The 16,129-nt window shown below is 52.8% G+C and overlaps 2 protein-coding genes across 7 annotated transcripts; one reads left to right on the plus strand and one right to left on the minus strand.

Moving 5' to 3' along the window:
* Positions 1-29: 29 nt before the first annotated feature.
* On the minus strand, positions 30-5,365 carry TIRAP (TIR domain containing adaptor protein). 2 transcript variants are annotated; one of them, XM_058041192.1, is made up of 6 exons: positions 5,151-5,365; positions 2,285-2,368; positions 1,729-1,829; positions 1,509-1,563; positions 630-1,238; positions 30-489 (listed from the first exon to the last, which is right to left on the minus strand). In XM_058041192.1, exons 4-6 carry the CDS (start codon positions 1,513-1,515, stop codon positions 446-448), a joined length of 660 nt encoding a protein of 219 aa, XP_057897175.1. In that variant the 5' UTR covers positions 1,516-1,563; positions 1,729-1,829; positions 2,285-2,368; positions 5,151-5,365; the 3' UTR covers positions 30-445. The 2 variants fall into 2 exon arrangements, with proteins under 2 accessions (XP_057897175.1, XP_057897176.1); XM_058041193.1 differs by lacking the exon at positions 5,151-5,365 and adding an exon at positions 2,503-5,133.
* Positions 5,366-5,502: 137 nt separating this feature from the next.
* FAM118B (family with sequence similarity 118 member B) lies at positions 5,503-16,071 on the plus strand. 5 transcript variants are annotated; one of them, XM_058041426.1, is made up of 9 exons: positions 5,503-5,556; positions 5,906-5,937; positions 9,556-9,633; positions 11,551-11,803; positions 12,608-12,835; positions 13,997-14,125; positions 14,754-15,039; positions 15,490-15,549; positions 15,621-16,071. In XM_058041426.1, the coding sequence occupies exons 3-9, from the start codon at positions 9,563-9,565 to the stop codon at positions 15,674-15,676; spliced, it is 1,083 nt and encodes a 360-aa protein (XP_057897409.1). In that variant the 5' UTR covers positions 5,503-5,556; positions 5,906-5,937; positions 9,556-9,562; the 3' UTR covers positions 15,677-16,071. The 5 variants fall into 5 exon arrangements, with proteins under 5 accessions (XP_057897409.1, XP_057897410.1, XP_057897408.1 ...); XM_058041427.1 differs by lacking the exon at positions 5,906-5,937 and having other exon boundaries at positions 5,509-5,556; XM_058041425.1 differs by lacking the exon at positions 5,503-5,556 and having other exon boundaries at positions 5,725-5,937.
* The last annotated feature ends 58 nt before the right edge of the window (positions 16,072-16,129 follow it).

Here is a 16,129-nt window from a genome sequence, read left to right on the forward strand (position 1 = left end):
GGGGATTGAGACAAAAACACCCAACACCATTAAATTGTAAAACTTCTGCATTTTCGTAGTCGCAACGATTCCGTGCAGCGTCACTGCCTGCCTCATATCTTGTCCTGCCCACATGTCTTGTCAGCTTAGTAGGCGTCCCGGAGGCCTCAGGACAGAGAATGCCAGTGCAGTAAAGAGCTCTCATGACCCTGAGAACCACCAACACCAGAGCTTAGTGTTTGTGTGATGGATGTCCCTCTCCCCACCGAGGAGATTTTGGCCACCAGGACGTGGTGGGCTCCAGTCTGCTGTCCCTCATGGATGCGGAGAACTCCCTATCTTTGGTCCCAGGTCCGGTCTGAGCAGCTCAGGTTTGACCTCAAGGTCCAACGGGATGTGCCAACACCCAGATCCAACGGTGACAGCTCCACGATGCCCATGGGAATGCATCTGCCTGCTCCCAGCACTACTCCATGCTTTTTGTGGAGCTCCGGCACAGTTCCTGGAGGTCTGCAGGGACAGCAGATGAGCTCCATTAACAAACAAGTACTCTAAAAATCAACTTTTCATAAATGTACGGAATCTGCTCCGTTCCCACGGTCCTCACCGCAATGAGCTGACGTTTCACCAGCATCCCAGAGGATACTCACAGCGCATGACAGTGTCTCTGATCTGCCTGAAGCTCTTCTCCTTCAGGGCCATGTAGATGTAGTAGATGTTCCTCAGCTCCCTGGGATAGTCCTTGCGATCCACGTCCTTCAGCACCGGGATGGTGCGTCCGTTGGCCATGGGAGCCTCAGCCAAGGCCTGGTGCATCTGGTACCTGCACCAGGGGTCCTGCAGGAAGCCGGGGGTGATGAGCATGACCCAGCAGTGGCTGTTCTGCACGGCGTCGCAGAGCTCCGTCACCACGGCGCTGCCCGGCGCGGCGTCGCGCAGCTGCAGGAAGCAGCGGAAGCTCTCGGGCTGCCCCTCCAGGTAGGACACCAGCTCTGACACCAGCTCCACGTCCCCCTCGCTGTGGCAGATGCACACGTCGTAGCTCTTGTCCCAGCGGGGGCTGTGCGAGGCGCTGATGTCCACTGCTGACACGGGTGACAGGGAGATGGAGCTGGTGGCCAGGCTCGTGCCGGGAGAGGAGCTGGAGCTCTTGGCAGAGGATGAGGAGGAGGAGGAAGGCGAGGATGAAGCACAGTGGCTGGACTTGAGGCTTTCCACTGAGCTGGACTTGGGTTTGTGCAGGAGCCTCCTAAACCAACCTGCAGAGAGGTCACAGTCACTTCTGGGGGCTCAGCAGCCCGTGGACTTCCCAAGCACAGCATCATTCAACCTGCAGGATGCCCCCAGATGGAAAGGGGTGGGTAGGATCTCATCTTGACCCCAAAACCACCCTGGTCCCTGAAACTGAGCTGCCACCACCACCTGAATGCTGTGGCGTCATGAGGAGCAGCCCACGGGCACCCTGGTGTTGTGCTGGGGAAGGGATGCTGTGAGGGAGGGGACAGAGGCAGGTTTGTTCCCACACTCACCAGCCATAGTGGGCAGCACACTGCTCAGCCACTAACTGCCAGCAGGACACCCCTCCTGAGAGCAGAAAAGAGGAATAAAAAACTGAAAGCAAGAACTGCTTCATGGCAGGTCTCAGCCTGGTCTGGTTCCAGGGATCTGCACCTCTGGCGTGCTCTTACAGCCCCAAAATCACCCCCAGCACATCTGCCTCCCCAAAATGTGCTGGGAAGGAACATTTACCTGTTACTGGCTCTCTCCACTGGAGATACACACCTGCAGCAAGCGAGGCCAGGAGAGAATGGGGAGGAGAAACCCTCATTCCCATCAGTGGGGAAAGGATCCTGTGGAGAGGAGAAAGGAAAATCAGCTGGGATCACCAGGGATCACTGGGTGCTGGCAAACCAAAGGCAGTGTGGGTGATGCCCAGAGCTGTGCATCCTTGGTGCTGCCTGCCCTGGCACTCCTGTCTGTTCCCTGCCAGCTCACAGCATCCTCAGCACTGTGCTCCCAGCACGGTTTAGGGAGCCCAGACACTCCCTGCAGACACACAGGAACAGAATGTGGCAAACAGCTGCTGTTTTCCACTGCTGGCATCATCCCTTCCGAAATGAAACACCCCACGTCATGCTGAAGCCTTTCCCCTGCTCCAAAAACAGCACAGGGCTGCAGGAAATGCCCACAAAACCCCAGCACACTCATGGAAACCACAGTGCCCAAGAGTCACCACCAACAGCTCAAGTGTGAGAGGAACAATGAGCATGGACAGTGAGCAGGGGGGAAGTTGGAGGGATCTTACCTGGAGTGCAGGAGTCCAGCACTGGAGCAGGGAAGGGGATGCATCAGCCCCTGGGTTTGGCAAAGAAAGATCTGCTGGGATTACCTGGGTGGGAAAGGACAGGCAGGATGCTCACTCTGCAGTGAATGGTGAGGCTGATCCATCCTTGCAGCTGCCACATCCAGGAGTGGACCCCAGTGAAGCCACCCTGGGGTGGAAACGAGGGCAGGGGCACCCACCTGCCTCCCCAGGGACAGAGTGCAGCAGCTCCCTGAACACCCCGGTGCCCCCAGCAGCTGCAGGCTCTGCTGGGGAATGTGAAAGCACAGCAGGGTAAATGGGCTGGGACTGCAGGGAGGGGAAGCCAAGCCCCGGCAGGGGCCTCCCTCCCACATCCGCCACATGCCGTCACTGATGGGTGTCAGAGTGCACAGCCCTCAGCAGCACCCTGCTCTGTTCTCCTCCCTGCTTTCCTGACAGGTCCATCTTTGCCACTCACACTTATTTCACGAGTTAAATTTACCTAACAAGTCATTTGTTCACCCCAAAATCCCCCCTGTATTTCTCCTTCCCCACGTCTCGTTCCCCTGGGGCTGCTGGTGGCCAACAACTGACACTGCCTTCATCTCCTCATCATCCTCAACCCCTCCAAACCCCTCCTCCTTGGGAGATGGAACCAGGACTCACCTGGAGCTCATCTCTCACAGGGCATTGAGGAAGAACCAGCTGTGAGAGATGAGCTCCAGGTGAGTCCTGGTTCCATCCCCCAAGAATCTGAGGGAGTCTCCAAGGCTCACATGCCCATCAGCTCCCTGACAGGCTGCTCCTGGCACAGGACATTTCCCCACCTCTTCCCTGCCTAGGGGACAATGCCTGGCCCTCTGATGTGGACACTGTCCCCACCCCATGGGACACCAGCAGAAGGAGCCCTGGAGGTCCAGCCCCAGTACTGAATGTGTCCCTCCCTCTCCCATCTGAGTCCTCACCCTGGATAACAGCAAGGATCCCCACAGAAGCTGGCCCTGGCACTCACATGGGAGCATCTCCAGAGTGATCCCAGGGTGGACCAGAGCACAAAGCTGGGTCAGCATCTCCCTCACTGTTAACCCTGAAGCAGAGTGGTGCCCATCACACCCCACTGTGCACAGGACCACAGCTCCACCTGTGGGGTCCCAAACTGCAGGGGCTGGGCCAGGACACACCCAGGTAGGTCCTCAGCTCTACCCCAGCAGGGAGAATCATAGAACCCCAGAAGAGTTTGGGTTGGAAGGAACCTTAAAGATCATCTTGTTCCAAGTCCCTTCCAGCAGTCCAGGTTGCTCCAAGCAGATGGCCATGCTCCCCTAACTCAATGTGTTCATGGAGAGGGCAGGCTGTGCCCAGTGCCCATCTCCCCAATTTCAGGACTGCTGCCCCTGCCCTCAAAACACATCCCCAGTGTCCCCCATCTGCTTCCACGCTGACTGGAGCAATCCCTACACCTCCAAGCCTGAAGGGAAGTATTCCCCTCAGGGAAAAGTCCCATGTCCTCTGACCCCATTTAACCTCAACACCCCATCCAGGGCTAGTCAAGACTCCCCTTCATCAATGGCACCACGAGCCAGCTGTGCCCCAGGACTGACTCCACCTCCCTGCTCAGCACACTGCTCTCCTCCTTCCCTTGGAGTCTCCTGGGACAGAGGGCTGAAGGTCAGGAGATCCCCCAACCCCCACCAGCACCTGTCAGGCTTTTGGGGACCCCATGGCCACCCCACCACTGTGTCCCACAGGTCTTTGAAGAGCTCCCGTTGGACACAATGTTCCTCCATGCCACCACCTGGCTGTGGCTTCCACAGATGTTTCCATGCCTATTCACCCACCACCTTCAGCAAAACAACAGACCAGAGCACAGCAGCACAGAACACAAAACCATATGAAATGAGGGGGCTCCCTGATGGCTTTGCTCCCTTGCCATAAACACCTCCCCATCCCCAAGGATTTCCCAAGCCAGGCCATCTCTGAGCCCTGGGGTGCAGGAGCAGGCAGGATCCTCCTGCAGGGCCCCCAGCCCACCCTGAGACACTGTGCTGAGAGCAGAGGAACCTGGGCAGCCTGTGCCCAAAACGCAATGAATTCCCTGAAAGACACTGAGCTCCTCCTCACCCCCTGCCACGATCTTGGCTGCCTTTCTCTCCACCAAGCAGAGGACACCAGTTGGCCCCTTGGTGGCTAAATCCCAAAGGAAAAAGCCCAAGGCCGAGTGGCACTGAGCCCCACAGGGACCCACAGGCCACCACCAGCCATGGGCCCAGCACCACTCATCCTACCGGGACCCATTTGCCATCAGTCCCTGCCCCAGCACTGCTGCCACCTCCCCAAAAATCAACTCCTCACCAGAGGACAGGACCAAGAGCAGAGCAAGTCACTTGCCAGTATGAGTCACCCCATCTGGAAACCTGAGTGAGGGTGAACCCACAAACCCTAAATCCCACAAGGCCACACCATCTGGATCAACCTCCACCCCACCTCAGCAATAACAGAATCGTTATTAAAGGTGTAATTAGCAGGCACAGCTCTATTCACAGCGTGCCTTGACCCAGCAGCACGCTGAAATGCCTGCAGCAGACGTTTCAGAGCCTGTGGTTTACAGGAGTGCCTGTGGAATTAACAAACAGCAAACACCAGGTGCTGCAAAGCAGGGTCAAATCGTTCTGGGGGAGAAAAAAACCTAATTTTGTCCCTCAAACCACCATGAACGTTTCATTTACGGTGCCAGTACAGAACAGTGCGCAGCTACCCAGAAAACAGAATAGTTTTTCTCCTGGAAAGCTCTAAGCACACCCAAATTCCGCCACACATATTCCTGAAGGGATCACAGCGGCCGTCCAGGCCCAGGCACCGCGTGTACCTCATAGGGCTGGAGACGCGGTGGCACATACAGGAACCCAGACAACGGCAGCTGGCGGAGGAGAAGCCCCTGAGGGGAAGGGGGGCACGGGGGCACCGCCAGGCCCGGCCCAGCGCGGCCCCGACCCGGACAGACGGACGGACAATCGGACAGACAATCAGACAGACCCGCTCTGCGCCGCCCCCGGCCCAGCACTGCGCCGCGCATGCGCCTGCGCATTTTATAGCCCCGCAAAGCGCCGCGAGAGCACCGCCGCGTTCCCACGCCTGGCCCCGCCCCTTCCGCTGCCAGCCAGTGACAGGGCGGGGCTGGAAGGGGGCGTGGCCAACTCACCCCGCGGGGCGGGGCGTGGCCGGGCGCGGGGCGGGGCGGTGTCTCCTCAATGGGGCCGCGCGCGCGGCGCCAGGTGCGTGCGGGGCGCGCGGCAGCGGCGGGGGGCGGGCAGGGCGCGGTTGCCATGGAGACAGCGCGGGGGGGGAGCTGTTGCCATAGCGACGGCGGCCGCCATAGCGGGGGGGGGTCTCATGGCCGCCGGGCTGAGGGGACGGCGCGGCCTGAGGGGAGCGCAGGGAGCGGCGGGGCCGGGGGAGCGCCGGGGGAGCGGGAAACCTCCGGCAGCCGCGGGCGGCCCGGCCGAGACTCGGCCCCGCCGTCGCCCTCTATAAGCGCTCGTTCTTATTGATGTGTCCCCGTGGGAAAGGAGCCTCGGCGTCCTCCCCGCCTGCTGAATGCCCGTGTTGTTGCTTTTCCCGCAGCTTTAGCGAGGAGGGCACAACGGAGAGCACAGGTAAGGGCTCGAGCAGAGCCGAAGGTGTGACCCCCCCTCCCCGCTTCCCTCGGCAGAGTCAGTTCTGGAAAGGCAGCGGGGCTCTGTGGGATGCGGAGCTCCGCCAGGCTTTGCTGTGTCACTGCCTCTCCTTGCTCATGGAGCCACGGGGAAGCACGTGGAGAATCACAGCGTTGAATAAAATCCTCTGGTGTGTTTTGTCTCGCGTCCAAGGAGGCTGAATCCTGTGTTTTTGTGGCTTGGACAGGAGCAGGGCTTGTCCTCGGTCCCATTGTCTCTGGAGCCTGTGTTTTTCTAGGGTGGTTTTGATCCAGCTCCAGGGCAGCTCCCACGTGGAGGGGTAGGCTTGGGAATTGGCCAAGGACAGCTCAACTTTCAGCTGAAACAAAGTGGCTTTTACACTATCTTATCCCAACACCCTAAAGTGCTGAATTAAAAGAGAAGCTGGGAATGACATCTTTGCTGGTGGCAGTTCTCAGCACTCAGAGAAGCTGAAAATAATGGACGAGCACTAGGTTTGTACTTGTCTCTTTTGGGAATTTGGGGGGGCTCTTCTGGAGGTACAGCTTTAGTTCTCTGTTGGGTGCAGCAGTAACTTCTCCTTGATGTGAGGGAGAAAATGTTCCATTAATTCCCCTTTTCAGTTCTGCAGGTTGGGCTCTGGGGTTGGCTGTGTGGTGTGGTTGTGTTCTGCAGAGCTGCAGAGAGGTTTTTGTAAATACACACCCTGTGTGAACTTCAGCCTTTGTCTGACACGCGTGGTGTTCAGGTGTTAGCTTTTACCTGGGATACACCTTCACATTTCCAACATGGTGTGTCTGTGTCACACAGGGAGTTGCTGTGGTTGGGTTTCTCTAGTTTTGGTGACTTGGGATTAAAGTCTGGAAGGCTTTAGCATAAATTAAGAGATTTCTGTGGTGTAGAGGGAGAAAGAGAACACACCAAACCCACACAGGGAGTCTCTTTTAACCCTGATAAAAGTGATGGGGACAAGGCTGGGACAGGGGAATGGGGCAGCTGAGCCAAGAATCCATGGAGTGTTGTGTTTACAGTCTTCAGCCCCTGTAGTCTAAATAGCTGGAAAGTCCCCAGTGTCTGAAGAAGGCTGGAGAGGCATTTCTTATCTTCTGAGTGCTGTGGCTCCCTCTCCTCCATGGCACCTGTGTTCCCAGGGGAACCTGCAGTACCTGCTGTGGTTTGTTCCCATGGCAGTGTCATGCTCTGAGGTAATTCCATTTAATTTTGGCTACCTCAGCTGTGCCAGCACCATCCATCCCTCTAGCAAGCAGAGTTTCTCCCCAGGACTAAAAACCAGAGGTTTCTATTTCTTGGCTGAATCCCCATGAATTCTTTTTAAGACCTGTAATAACTTTTTTGGAACTAGGCTGTATTTATAATGAGTTTTTTGTTCCTTTATGGCTCTCTGCACTGAATAATAGACTTGAAGGTTGAAGGTCATTATATCAGAAAACCTTGCAAGGTGATTATAATTCCAAAAGGTGTTTTTTCCTAAGTTTAAAATTGCTTTTGAAATGTCATTTAGAGGCACTTAAAATTGATTTGATGGCTCCATTCCTGCTGTTAATAGCATGGGAATGTGCAGGGTGAGTGAGATGGGAGCTGTGCTGAGGCAGGTGGAAGCAAACAGGGGAGCTCTAGGTGGGAGTTTACAAACAACCTTGATATTCGAGCCTCAGCTGATGATTCACAATGCAAAGATAATTATAAGCTTAAATTATATCCAATTTAGAAAGCAAGGAAGGATTTACCTTCTGCTGTAGCTCTGCTTCTGCACAGGGGCTGAGGGCAGACCTGGCACCAGCAGGAACTCAAAACTTCCCTCTGAAACACTCCTGTTATCTATTGTTAGTCCCTGCCTTATCTCAAGCATCTTTGCACCACTAAATAAAATCTGTCTGGCTTTGTGGAAGCAGCCTGTCCTTCCAGAAAAATCAGCTAATCCAAAAGGAGAGATGGGACCCTCCTGGGAAGGAAAAAGAGGGGCTTTTCCCCCTTTATCCTGATTGTGCTTGGCTGCATTCACTCAGCAGGGATTTGAGGTCAGTCTGACAGCTCTGTGTCCAGCAGGTCTTCCTGAGAGTCACTGCTTTGGTCTTTGGAGATGTAACCCCCCAAAAGAGTTCACCTGGCAGGATTCAGGGGTTCAGGGGTTCAGAGGTTCATTGTCAGAGCAGCACTGAGCTCCTGGGCTGAGTGTGGGTTGGAAAAACACAGGGTACAATGTTCACAAGAGGGTGTGATGGAGGAGCCCTGCCTGGCATGCACAGAGGGGGGAAAACCAGGAGATTCCTCATTTGCTGAGGGCCTTTGACACTTATCCAAAGTCTGGGCCCTACAGTAAGGCCCAGTGAGATAAAATGTGATTATTTAGAGTGATGAGCAGCATGTGTTCAGTAATGTTTCAAGATATAGGTAGTGGAAACCAGCTCTTTGAGGTGTTCTGCTGTTGTACAATGATTTATTATTGAGCAAGGTGGGGTGATGCAAAGTGTCCCTGCCATGGCAGGGGGGTGGAACGACACAAGGTCCTGTCCAGCCCAAACCAATCCATAATGCCATTGTCTAGAGTTTTTTGAAGGGGTCAGAGGGTAAAGGCTGCACACACAGTGTATCTGAGCTCCTGACAGTGTCACTTTGCCCTGTTCTCATCATCCAGCAAGGAAAGATGGTGCTTTCCTGGAATACTGGCTGATTTCTCACATGTTCCATGCCAACACCTGCAGATCCTATCTAGAGAGACCTGCCATTGTCACCTGCTGAGCTGCCAGGGAGCAATCACAGCATGCCATCTCTAGAATACTCAGATCTCTCTGAAATGGCAAAACCTGCAAAACCTCTGTGATTTTGGGTCAGCAGCTCTTCCTCAGCATTTCCTCTTAGCCAAAAGCCCTTGTCTAACAGAGTTTTTGATGGACTCCTCATTACAATTGGCAAGGAGAAAGCAGAGGAGGTTGAACAGTCCTGTTCATTTTCATTCCCTTTTCATAGACTTATTTGGGAGAAGCAGAGTGGGAGAGCTCTGCGTGCTGGCAGAGCTTTTGTGTTTTATGTGACGGGGCTTGTTGAAAGAGTTCTCAAGCTTCACTTCCTTCCCGTGGGCTTTAAGGTCATTTCCCAGTGCTTGCAGACTCATGGCGGGCTGGGAAACCCTTCTCTCATCACCACAGAATGAAATGCTCTCCGTGGCTTTTTGGAGCCAACAAAAATCTCTTTGTCTTCTCTTCCCTCCCACTGTTTCCCAAGCAGCAAGTTTGCTGACGGGCCTTGTGGGGAAGGGGGGAGTGCTGCTCCAAGATCCAGCTCTCAGGAAAACGAGCAGCTGAGGTGGAACAAAGGGTCTGGCAAAGTGGGTTTTGCTGAGGCAATCACACCTGGGAAAAACAGCCAAGGATTTTATGGTAAAAGAGGTTAAGGAAGAGGATGAGACTGTGGGACAAAGTTCAGAGACAAAAACATGCAATTCTCAGCCAAGAGGTGATCTTGGAATGATAACAAACCTCAGATTTATCCACGTGTGCAAAGCTGGATCTGTAAAACCCTGTTGTTGTGGTGGTGTCCATGTGCAGTGACTTCCCTTTGGTGATTTGTCTGCTACAGAAACTGGATGGCTTCTACGGTGAGCCTGGGCAAGGAAACATTGTTGGAAGATGGAATGCCACCTGCAAAAAAGCCCAGGTAAATTTCCTTATGCTCCAGTGAATTTGTTCTAACAAGAGCCTTTTCCTTTGCCTGGCATTGTTCTTTAAGGATTGTGACCCCTGGCGACCGTGGCTGTTTTGTTTCCTGATCCAAGAGCTGTGTGCTGGCTGCTGGCCGGGCTCTGGGCTTTCCTGCTGTTTGTGGAATAAAGCCCTTCACACCCACAATGTACTTGTGGGGTTTTAACCCTCAGCCAGGGGATGGGGTCACTCTCAAAGCTGTATTTTGCTGTCCTGTCTCCGTGGTCCTGGTCACTCACAATGTCAGGTCAAACATGGTTGTTGTGCTTATTCGCTTGAGTTGGATGATGGTCTCCAGAAGGGCAGAGTTACTCAAATTAGTATGGTTGAGCTACATGTAAATAATTCACTCTGAGGCTCCCTGTGCTTAGAAGTAGGTGGTCTTACAGTTCTGTGAGTGGAGTCTGACTGGTGGGTAATTCTGTCTGTCAGAGACTGAGACTGTGGCTGCTGCAGGCTCAAAAGTTGTTGTGGACAAGCAGCTAATTCAGCTGGCGGGTTGTCTCCCACTAATTTGATTTATTTGCAAGTTCTGGAGGGCTGCAGGATAGTACTGTGTGGTCTTGAGGTTGATCTGTGACCCTGGAATGTGCAGAAGAGACACTGGAAGATAATTTTTTCCTTGCTCTGAAGGTAGAAACAAGTGCATTTATCAGCAGGGCAGGCATGCAGGACGTTAAGACTTGGGTATTTGTTGATATTTTGGATATCAGTCCCTATACTTCCAATAGTTTTTTTTTATATTAGCTCATTAGCCTGAATACTAATTTATTCCTCACAAAAGGCTTGCAGTCCTAAAATTAAACCTTGTTTATCAGCAGTAACTGTGAACCCTCCTCAAGGAAAGGGTTAACAAGTCTGTTTTAAAAGGCAGGGGCTGAGCAAAGCACAGCTCCATCTGTGTGGTGTTGGTTTCCTCTCCCCTTCTCACTAAATATCACGTGTTTGCTGATAAAGCCCATTTCTTCCATACAAGTTGCTTTCCCAGGCTGCTGCTCCAATCCTGAGAAGCTGCAGCAGGTTCCTGCTGTAGAAAGCAGCTGGACACCAGGCAAGGCAAGGCAAGGAGCAACACATCTGCTTAATAAATGATAAAGGTCACATTTAAAAGCTCTGTGCAGGTGTAAAGCCAGGAAAACAGGGAGGAGGGGAGGAGGAGTAAGGAGAACACAGCCCTGCAGCCCTTTCATGTGACTCTGTATCATCTGGGATATTCTAAAAAATTGGCCTTGAGCATCTTGCTGACATTTCAGGCATCACAGGGAAGGGATTGCTGGTACAGCTGAGGAGGTTCCTCAGCAAACTTGGGCTGGAGGAAGCCTTCCCTTGCTTTTGTCTGTGCTGGGATAAGTGGAGCTGTTGTCTCAAGGCCCCTGTTCTGCACCTTGTTTAAACCAGGTCACATTTCTGACCTGCGCTGGATGTGACACATGTTTTATCTCAGGACACAGAGCGTGTGTGTGTCTCATTCTCTCGTGCTCACCACTCCTTTCCCATGCCCTCCAGCCCTCCATGTAACTTTTATTAATAGACTTCCTTTATTCCAGATTTTTAGTGGATTAGCTTTGCTGCAGAAGCACCCCAGGGCATCATTGACTTCCCCAGTAACCATCCTGGTAACAGATTTGATTCCCAAAATGTTGTAATTAGGGACCTTGTATTGGGAGCATTTGTGCTGCTGATCCATGCAGCTGCCTGCTGTCCTTTAAGGATACCAAGCTGCTCCTCTCATGCTCTGTTTATCAGAGAGCCCAATGGATGTTTGACCCAAAATTTAGGCACAGGGTACCTCCCTCTCAGTCTGCATGTGCCACCACCCCAGACACCCTTCCCCTCGTGGTGGTACCAGCTGTGCTCCTTTCTCCTTTTGCAGGAAGCTGTTGCCAAGTCTCAAAACCAAGAAGCCTCGGGAACTTGTGTTGGTGATTGGGACAGGAATTAGTGCTGCAGTTGCTCCCCAGGTCCCAGCACTGAAGTCCTGGAAGGGGCTGATTCAGGCCCTCCTGGATGCTGCTATTGACTTTGATCTCCTGGAAGATGAGGAGAGCAAAAGGTTCCAGAAGTGTCTTCATGAAGACAAGAACCTGGTCCATGTTGCCCACGACCTTATTCAGAAGCTGTCTCCGGTCAGTGTGCTTGTACCTGCCCTGAGGGCAGGATTTGGCTTTTGAAATCTCTTTTTGCTGGAGATTTGCTTCTCCAGCAATGGTGCCCCATCCCAACAATTCCTCTGTGCACAAGGAACCACAGGTGCACTTACTGTGCCAGGTGCCTGTGACATAACCCTGCTGTGGATGTGGGTTTTGGGTGTTTCACCTGGACCAAGATGATTAAAGGGATGGAGCGCCTTCCTATGAGGAAAGGCTGAGAGCAGTGGGATTGTTAAACCTGGAGAAGAAGGCTTCAGTGGTGACCTAGCTGTGGCCTTCCAATACCTGAAGGGAGCTGAAAAGAAAGATGGAGAGAGACTGTGGGCAAGGGCCTGGAGTGACAGGACAAGGGGGAATGGCTTCACACAACCAGAGGGCAGGGTTAGATGGGATGTTGAGAAGAAATTCTTCCTTGTGAAGGGGGTGAGATTGCCCAGAGAATCTGTGGCTGCCCCATCCCTGGGAGTGTTCCAGGCCAGGCTGGAGGGGTTTGGAGCAACCTGGGATAGTGAAAGGTGTCCCTGCCCAGGGCACAGAGTGGGATGAGATGGCAGAGTGGGCTTTAAGGTTTTTCCCAACCCAAACCAGTCTGGGATTCTGTGATCCTACAACTACACTGAAGGAGAGCACCCACCCTGGTGCAGCCAAGGCTCTGTGTTTGCCCTGCAAGGATCCAGAGCTTTGCAGGGTGTTGGGGAAATGTGGGCAGTTTTTCATGGGGTCATTTGGTGTGAGGTGTTACGGGGCTGGCTCTGATCTCAGTCTGTCTCCCCTTCTCAGCGTACAAGCAACGTTCGCTCGACCTTTTTCAAGGACTGTTTATACGAGGTGTTTGATGACCTGGAATCCAAAATGGAAGATTCTGGGAAGCAGCTGCTTCAGTCTGTGCTTCACTTGATGGAGAATGGGGCCCTTGTGTTGACCACGAACTTTGATAACCTGCTGGAGCTGTATGCAGCACACCAAGGGAAGCACCTTGAGTCTCTTGACCTGACTGATGAAAAGAAGGTAAAGGATGATTATTTCTTTTGTCAGGGACTGTGGTGGTGCAGAATGTGCTCTCATGCTGCTTGAGAGCATTGTTCTGATTGTAGTGGTTTAAGTGGTGGCAGACAAGCTCCAGGCAGAGGCTCTGTCCAGGGCAGCAAGCAGAGGAATGAGGAGGAACACTCCTTTCTGGAAGGCTGCTTTGCTGGCTGCCATCCAGTGCTCAGGAGGAGTCCTTAAGCCTGCTATTCCTTTGATCTCTGTCCTTGAAACTTCTGGCTTGGCCTTGCTTCCACATAAGGCTCGGGTTGATGTTTCTAGCCCATATGAGAAACTCCATGCAAGATGCAAAGCTGAACTTTTTATTTTTATAAGGTGCTGCACAGTGCTTTTTGTGATGGGTGTTCAGGGCTGCAGCCTTCAAGGCTCCCCTCTTGCCCCATGTCCTCTTCCTGCAATGGCTGGAATGGCTCCTCCTGCTGCACTCTCAGAGCTACTCTCTTTATGCAAAAATCCCTCCTCCTGCCCCAGTCAGGCTGTGAAACCCTGAGCTCTGCACCTGCTCACCTCATCTCTCAATCACGGGTTTTTCTGGTGGGGAGCATCTCATCCTTCTGTTTGCATGTTAAACACCCTCAATGTCTGTGTCCTGTGCAGTCCTTGCTCTCTTTTCATTCTCATTTCTGTGCTTCATGTTTCCTGCGTGACCTCTTAATCTACATGGCTGGAAGTACTTACAGTGTTACAAGTAAGCATTCTAATTATTGCAAGCTTAAACGAGCTGAGGTCTGCAGGAGTAAACCGAGAGCCTCAGAAGCAGCTGTCTGAAATGGAGGTCAGCTCAGCTAGTGACTCCCTCAGAGCCAGTAGGTGCCACAAAATACAACTTGGTGGGCTTGAGAAACATGCTGACAGAAGATTTGTAGTTTTTTCCCCTTTTTCTGGTCAATCTGGCATTTTGATTCAGTCTGCTCATAACATTCACCTGTCAGCTGAAGTGTTGACCCAAACGAGCACCCCAAGCTGTGGCCGCAGGCCTTGGTGTGGAGGCTGATGGAGAAGATGAGAAGATGAGGAAGGAGCAGCCTCTTTGGAACGCTTCCCCAAAATGTTACATTTAGCAGTGCTGTGGCAGCCAGCGCGATGCACTCACGGCCGTTGCTGCGGGTTTGTGCTGTGCAGGTGCTGGAGTGGGCGCAGGAGAAGAGGAAGCTCAGTGTCCTGCACATCCACGGCGTCTACACCAACCCCAGCGGCATCGTCCTGCACCCGGCCGGCTACCAGAACGTTCTGCGCAACACCGAGGTCATGGTGAGCCACGCCGGGCCAGCCTGGGCACGGCTCAGCTGGGCTTAGACTGAGCTTCACTGAGAGGGGAGAGAATTAATAGATATGGGAAATAGGAGGGTGAATTCCCTGGCCTCTGAGGTGCTGGAGCACCTCCCATGTCACAGACATCTTTTATGAAAAATCCTTTCCTTAGGATTTTTCCTCCTGAGAAGCTGAGAAGCCTCAAGAACAAAATATAAACAATGGTTATCTGCTGCTGTGAAGTGCAACAGGTAGATCTTTGATTAGCCCATGTTAGTCGTTTCTAATTAATGGCCAATCACAGTCAGATAGCTCAGACTTTCTGTCTGAGACACAAGCCTTTGTTATCATTCTTTTTCTATTCTTAGCCAGCCTTCTGATGAAATCCTTTCTTCTATTCTTTTAGTATAGTTTTAATATGTATCATAAAAAAATAAATCAAACCTTCTAAAACATAAAGTCAGATCCTTGTCTCTTCCCTCATCCTAAGACCCCTGTGAACACAGTCACACTCCCACACTTGCTGAAGGATGGCATTGGTGCAGAGCCTCCCCAGGGATAGGGCAGGTGCTGTCTCTTGTGAGGATGAAGCTCACCTTGACCAAGAACATCTTTCCCTTTCTTAAAGCGAGAGATTCAGAAGCTGTATGAAAATAAGTCCTTCCTCTTCTTGGGCTGTGGTTGGACAGTTGATGACACAACGTTTCAGGCCCTGTTTTTAGAGGCTGTCAAGCACAAGTCAGACCTGGAGCACTTCATGCTGGTGCGGAGGGGGGACGTGGATGAGTTCAAGAAGCTCCGTGAGAACATGCTGGACAAAGGCATCAAAGTGATTTCCTATGGAGATGACTACGCTGACTTGCCCGAGTACTTTGAGCGGCTGACGAGCGAGATTGCCATGCGGGGCCGAGCAGGTACAGGGCAGGGGCTGGGCTGGGGGACCCTTGGCTGGCACCATGCACAGTAGACAGGGGTGGTAGCCCCTGTTCTTCATGCTATGTAGAGATTCCTGAAACCTTTTTTTTTAAAAAGCAAACGTGTCTCTAAGTGTAGCTGGATCTGCGGGTTGCTTTTATGAAAACATTGTATGTTTTAACAGTTTAGACAGCTGTGCTGCCTCCCACGCCTGCAAACTTTGCTTTTCATGTGCAGCTGTTTGCTCCCTTTCTAGTGAAGGGGCATTTAGTATCCCTGACCCTCATGCTGCTCAGCCTGAGCCAATGATTTTAAACAAGAGGTATCACTAATAAATCATAAAAATGGGGGAAGTGGGTTCTGAGGTTAACCCAGCCAGGAAAGCCTGTGTGAAACCAGCACATGGGCAGCTGGCTCTCCACCTGAGTCTGGTCTCTGCTCTGCCCCAGGTGTGCCCAAGGAGGGGCAGCAGCTGAACGGCTCTGCCGCTGCCCACGCTGAGGTGAAAGGTAAGGCAGGCTCTCTGGAGCCAAGGGGCTTCACCCTGTGCTGCTCCCTGGGGTCCCAGGCAGGTTTTCAGCCTTTGCTTCCACACAGGATGCAGCCCCTGAGCCTGAGCCCTGCCCAAGGCCCTGAGCTGTGGCAGGAGCTCCTGGGACAGGCCCAGGCCAGGCCAGCAGCCCTCAGGGAGGCCGGAGCCCACCACTCACTGTCCCACTGCTGTCCAGCACCGAGCCAGGACCCTTCCAGCAGGGACAAGGCCAGGACAGAGCCACCACGGATGAACAGCTGGGCTAACACAGTAATTGTGGTTTCACTGGGGCTGCGTGTGCCTGCGGAGCGCGGTGTCCCCGAGGGAGCTGCAGCCTCCTCTAACTTCATACCTAGTGCTTTTATATTCTGTATTTCAATTTAAAAATGAAACTTGAGCTTTTTTTTTTTTTTTACTGGAAGCTCTAGTTTTCTAGTCCTGTCTTTTTACTGTACAGTATTTTGTATGTTGAAGTTGTATTAAAGGCCTGCTCACTGAACTTTGGCTGCTGTATCATTTAAAGGCTCTTTCACCCCTCCTGGTGGGAGTTCATCTAC

Source organism: Melospiza georgiana, chromosome 27 (assembly GCF_028018845.1).
Source record: "Melospiza georgiana isolate bMelGeo1 chromosome 27, bMelGeo1.pri, whole genome shotgun sequence".
In the NCBI taxonomy this organism is placed as follows: Eukaryota; Metazoa; Chordata; class Aves; order Passeriformes; family Passerellidae; genus Melospiza; species Melospiza georgiana.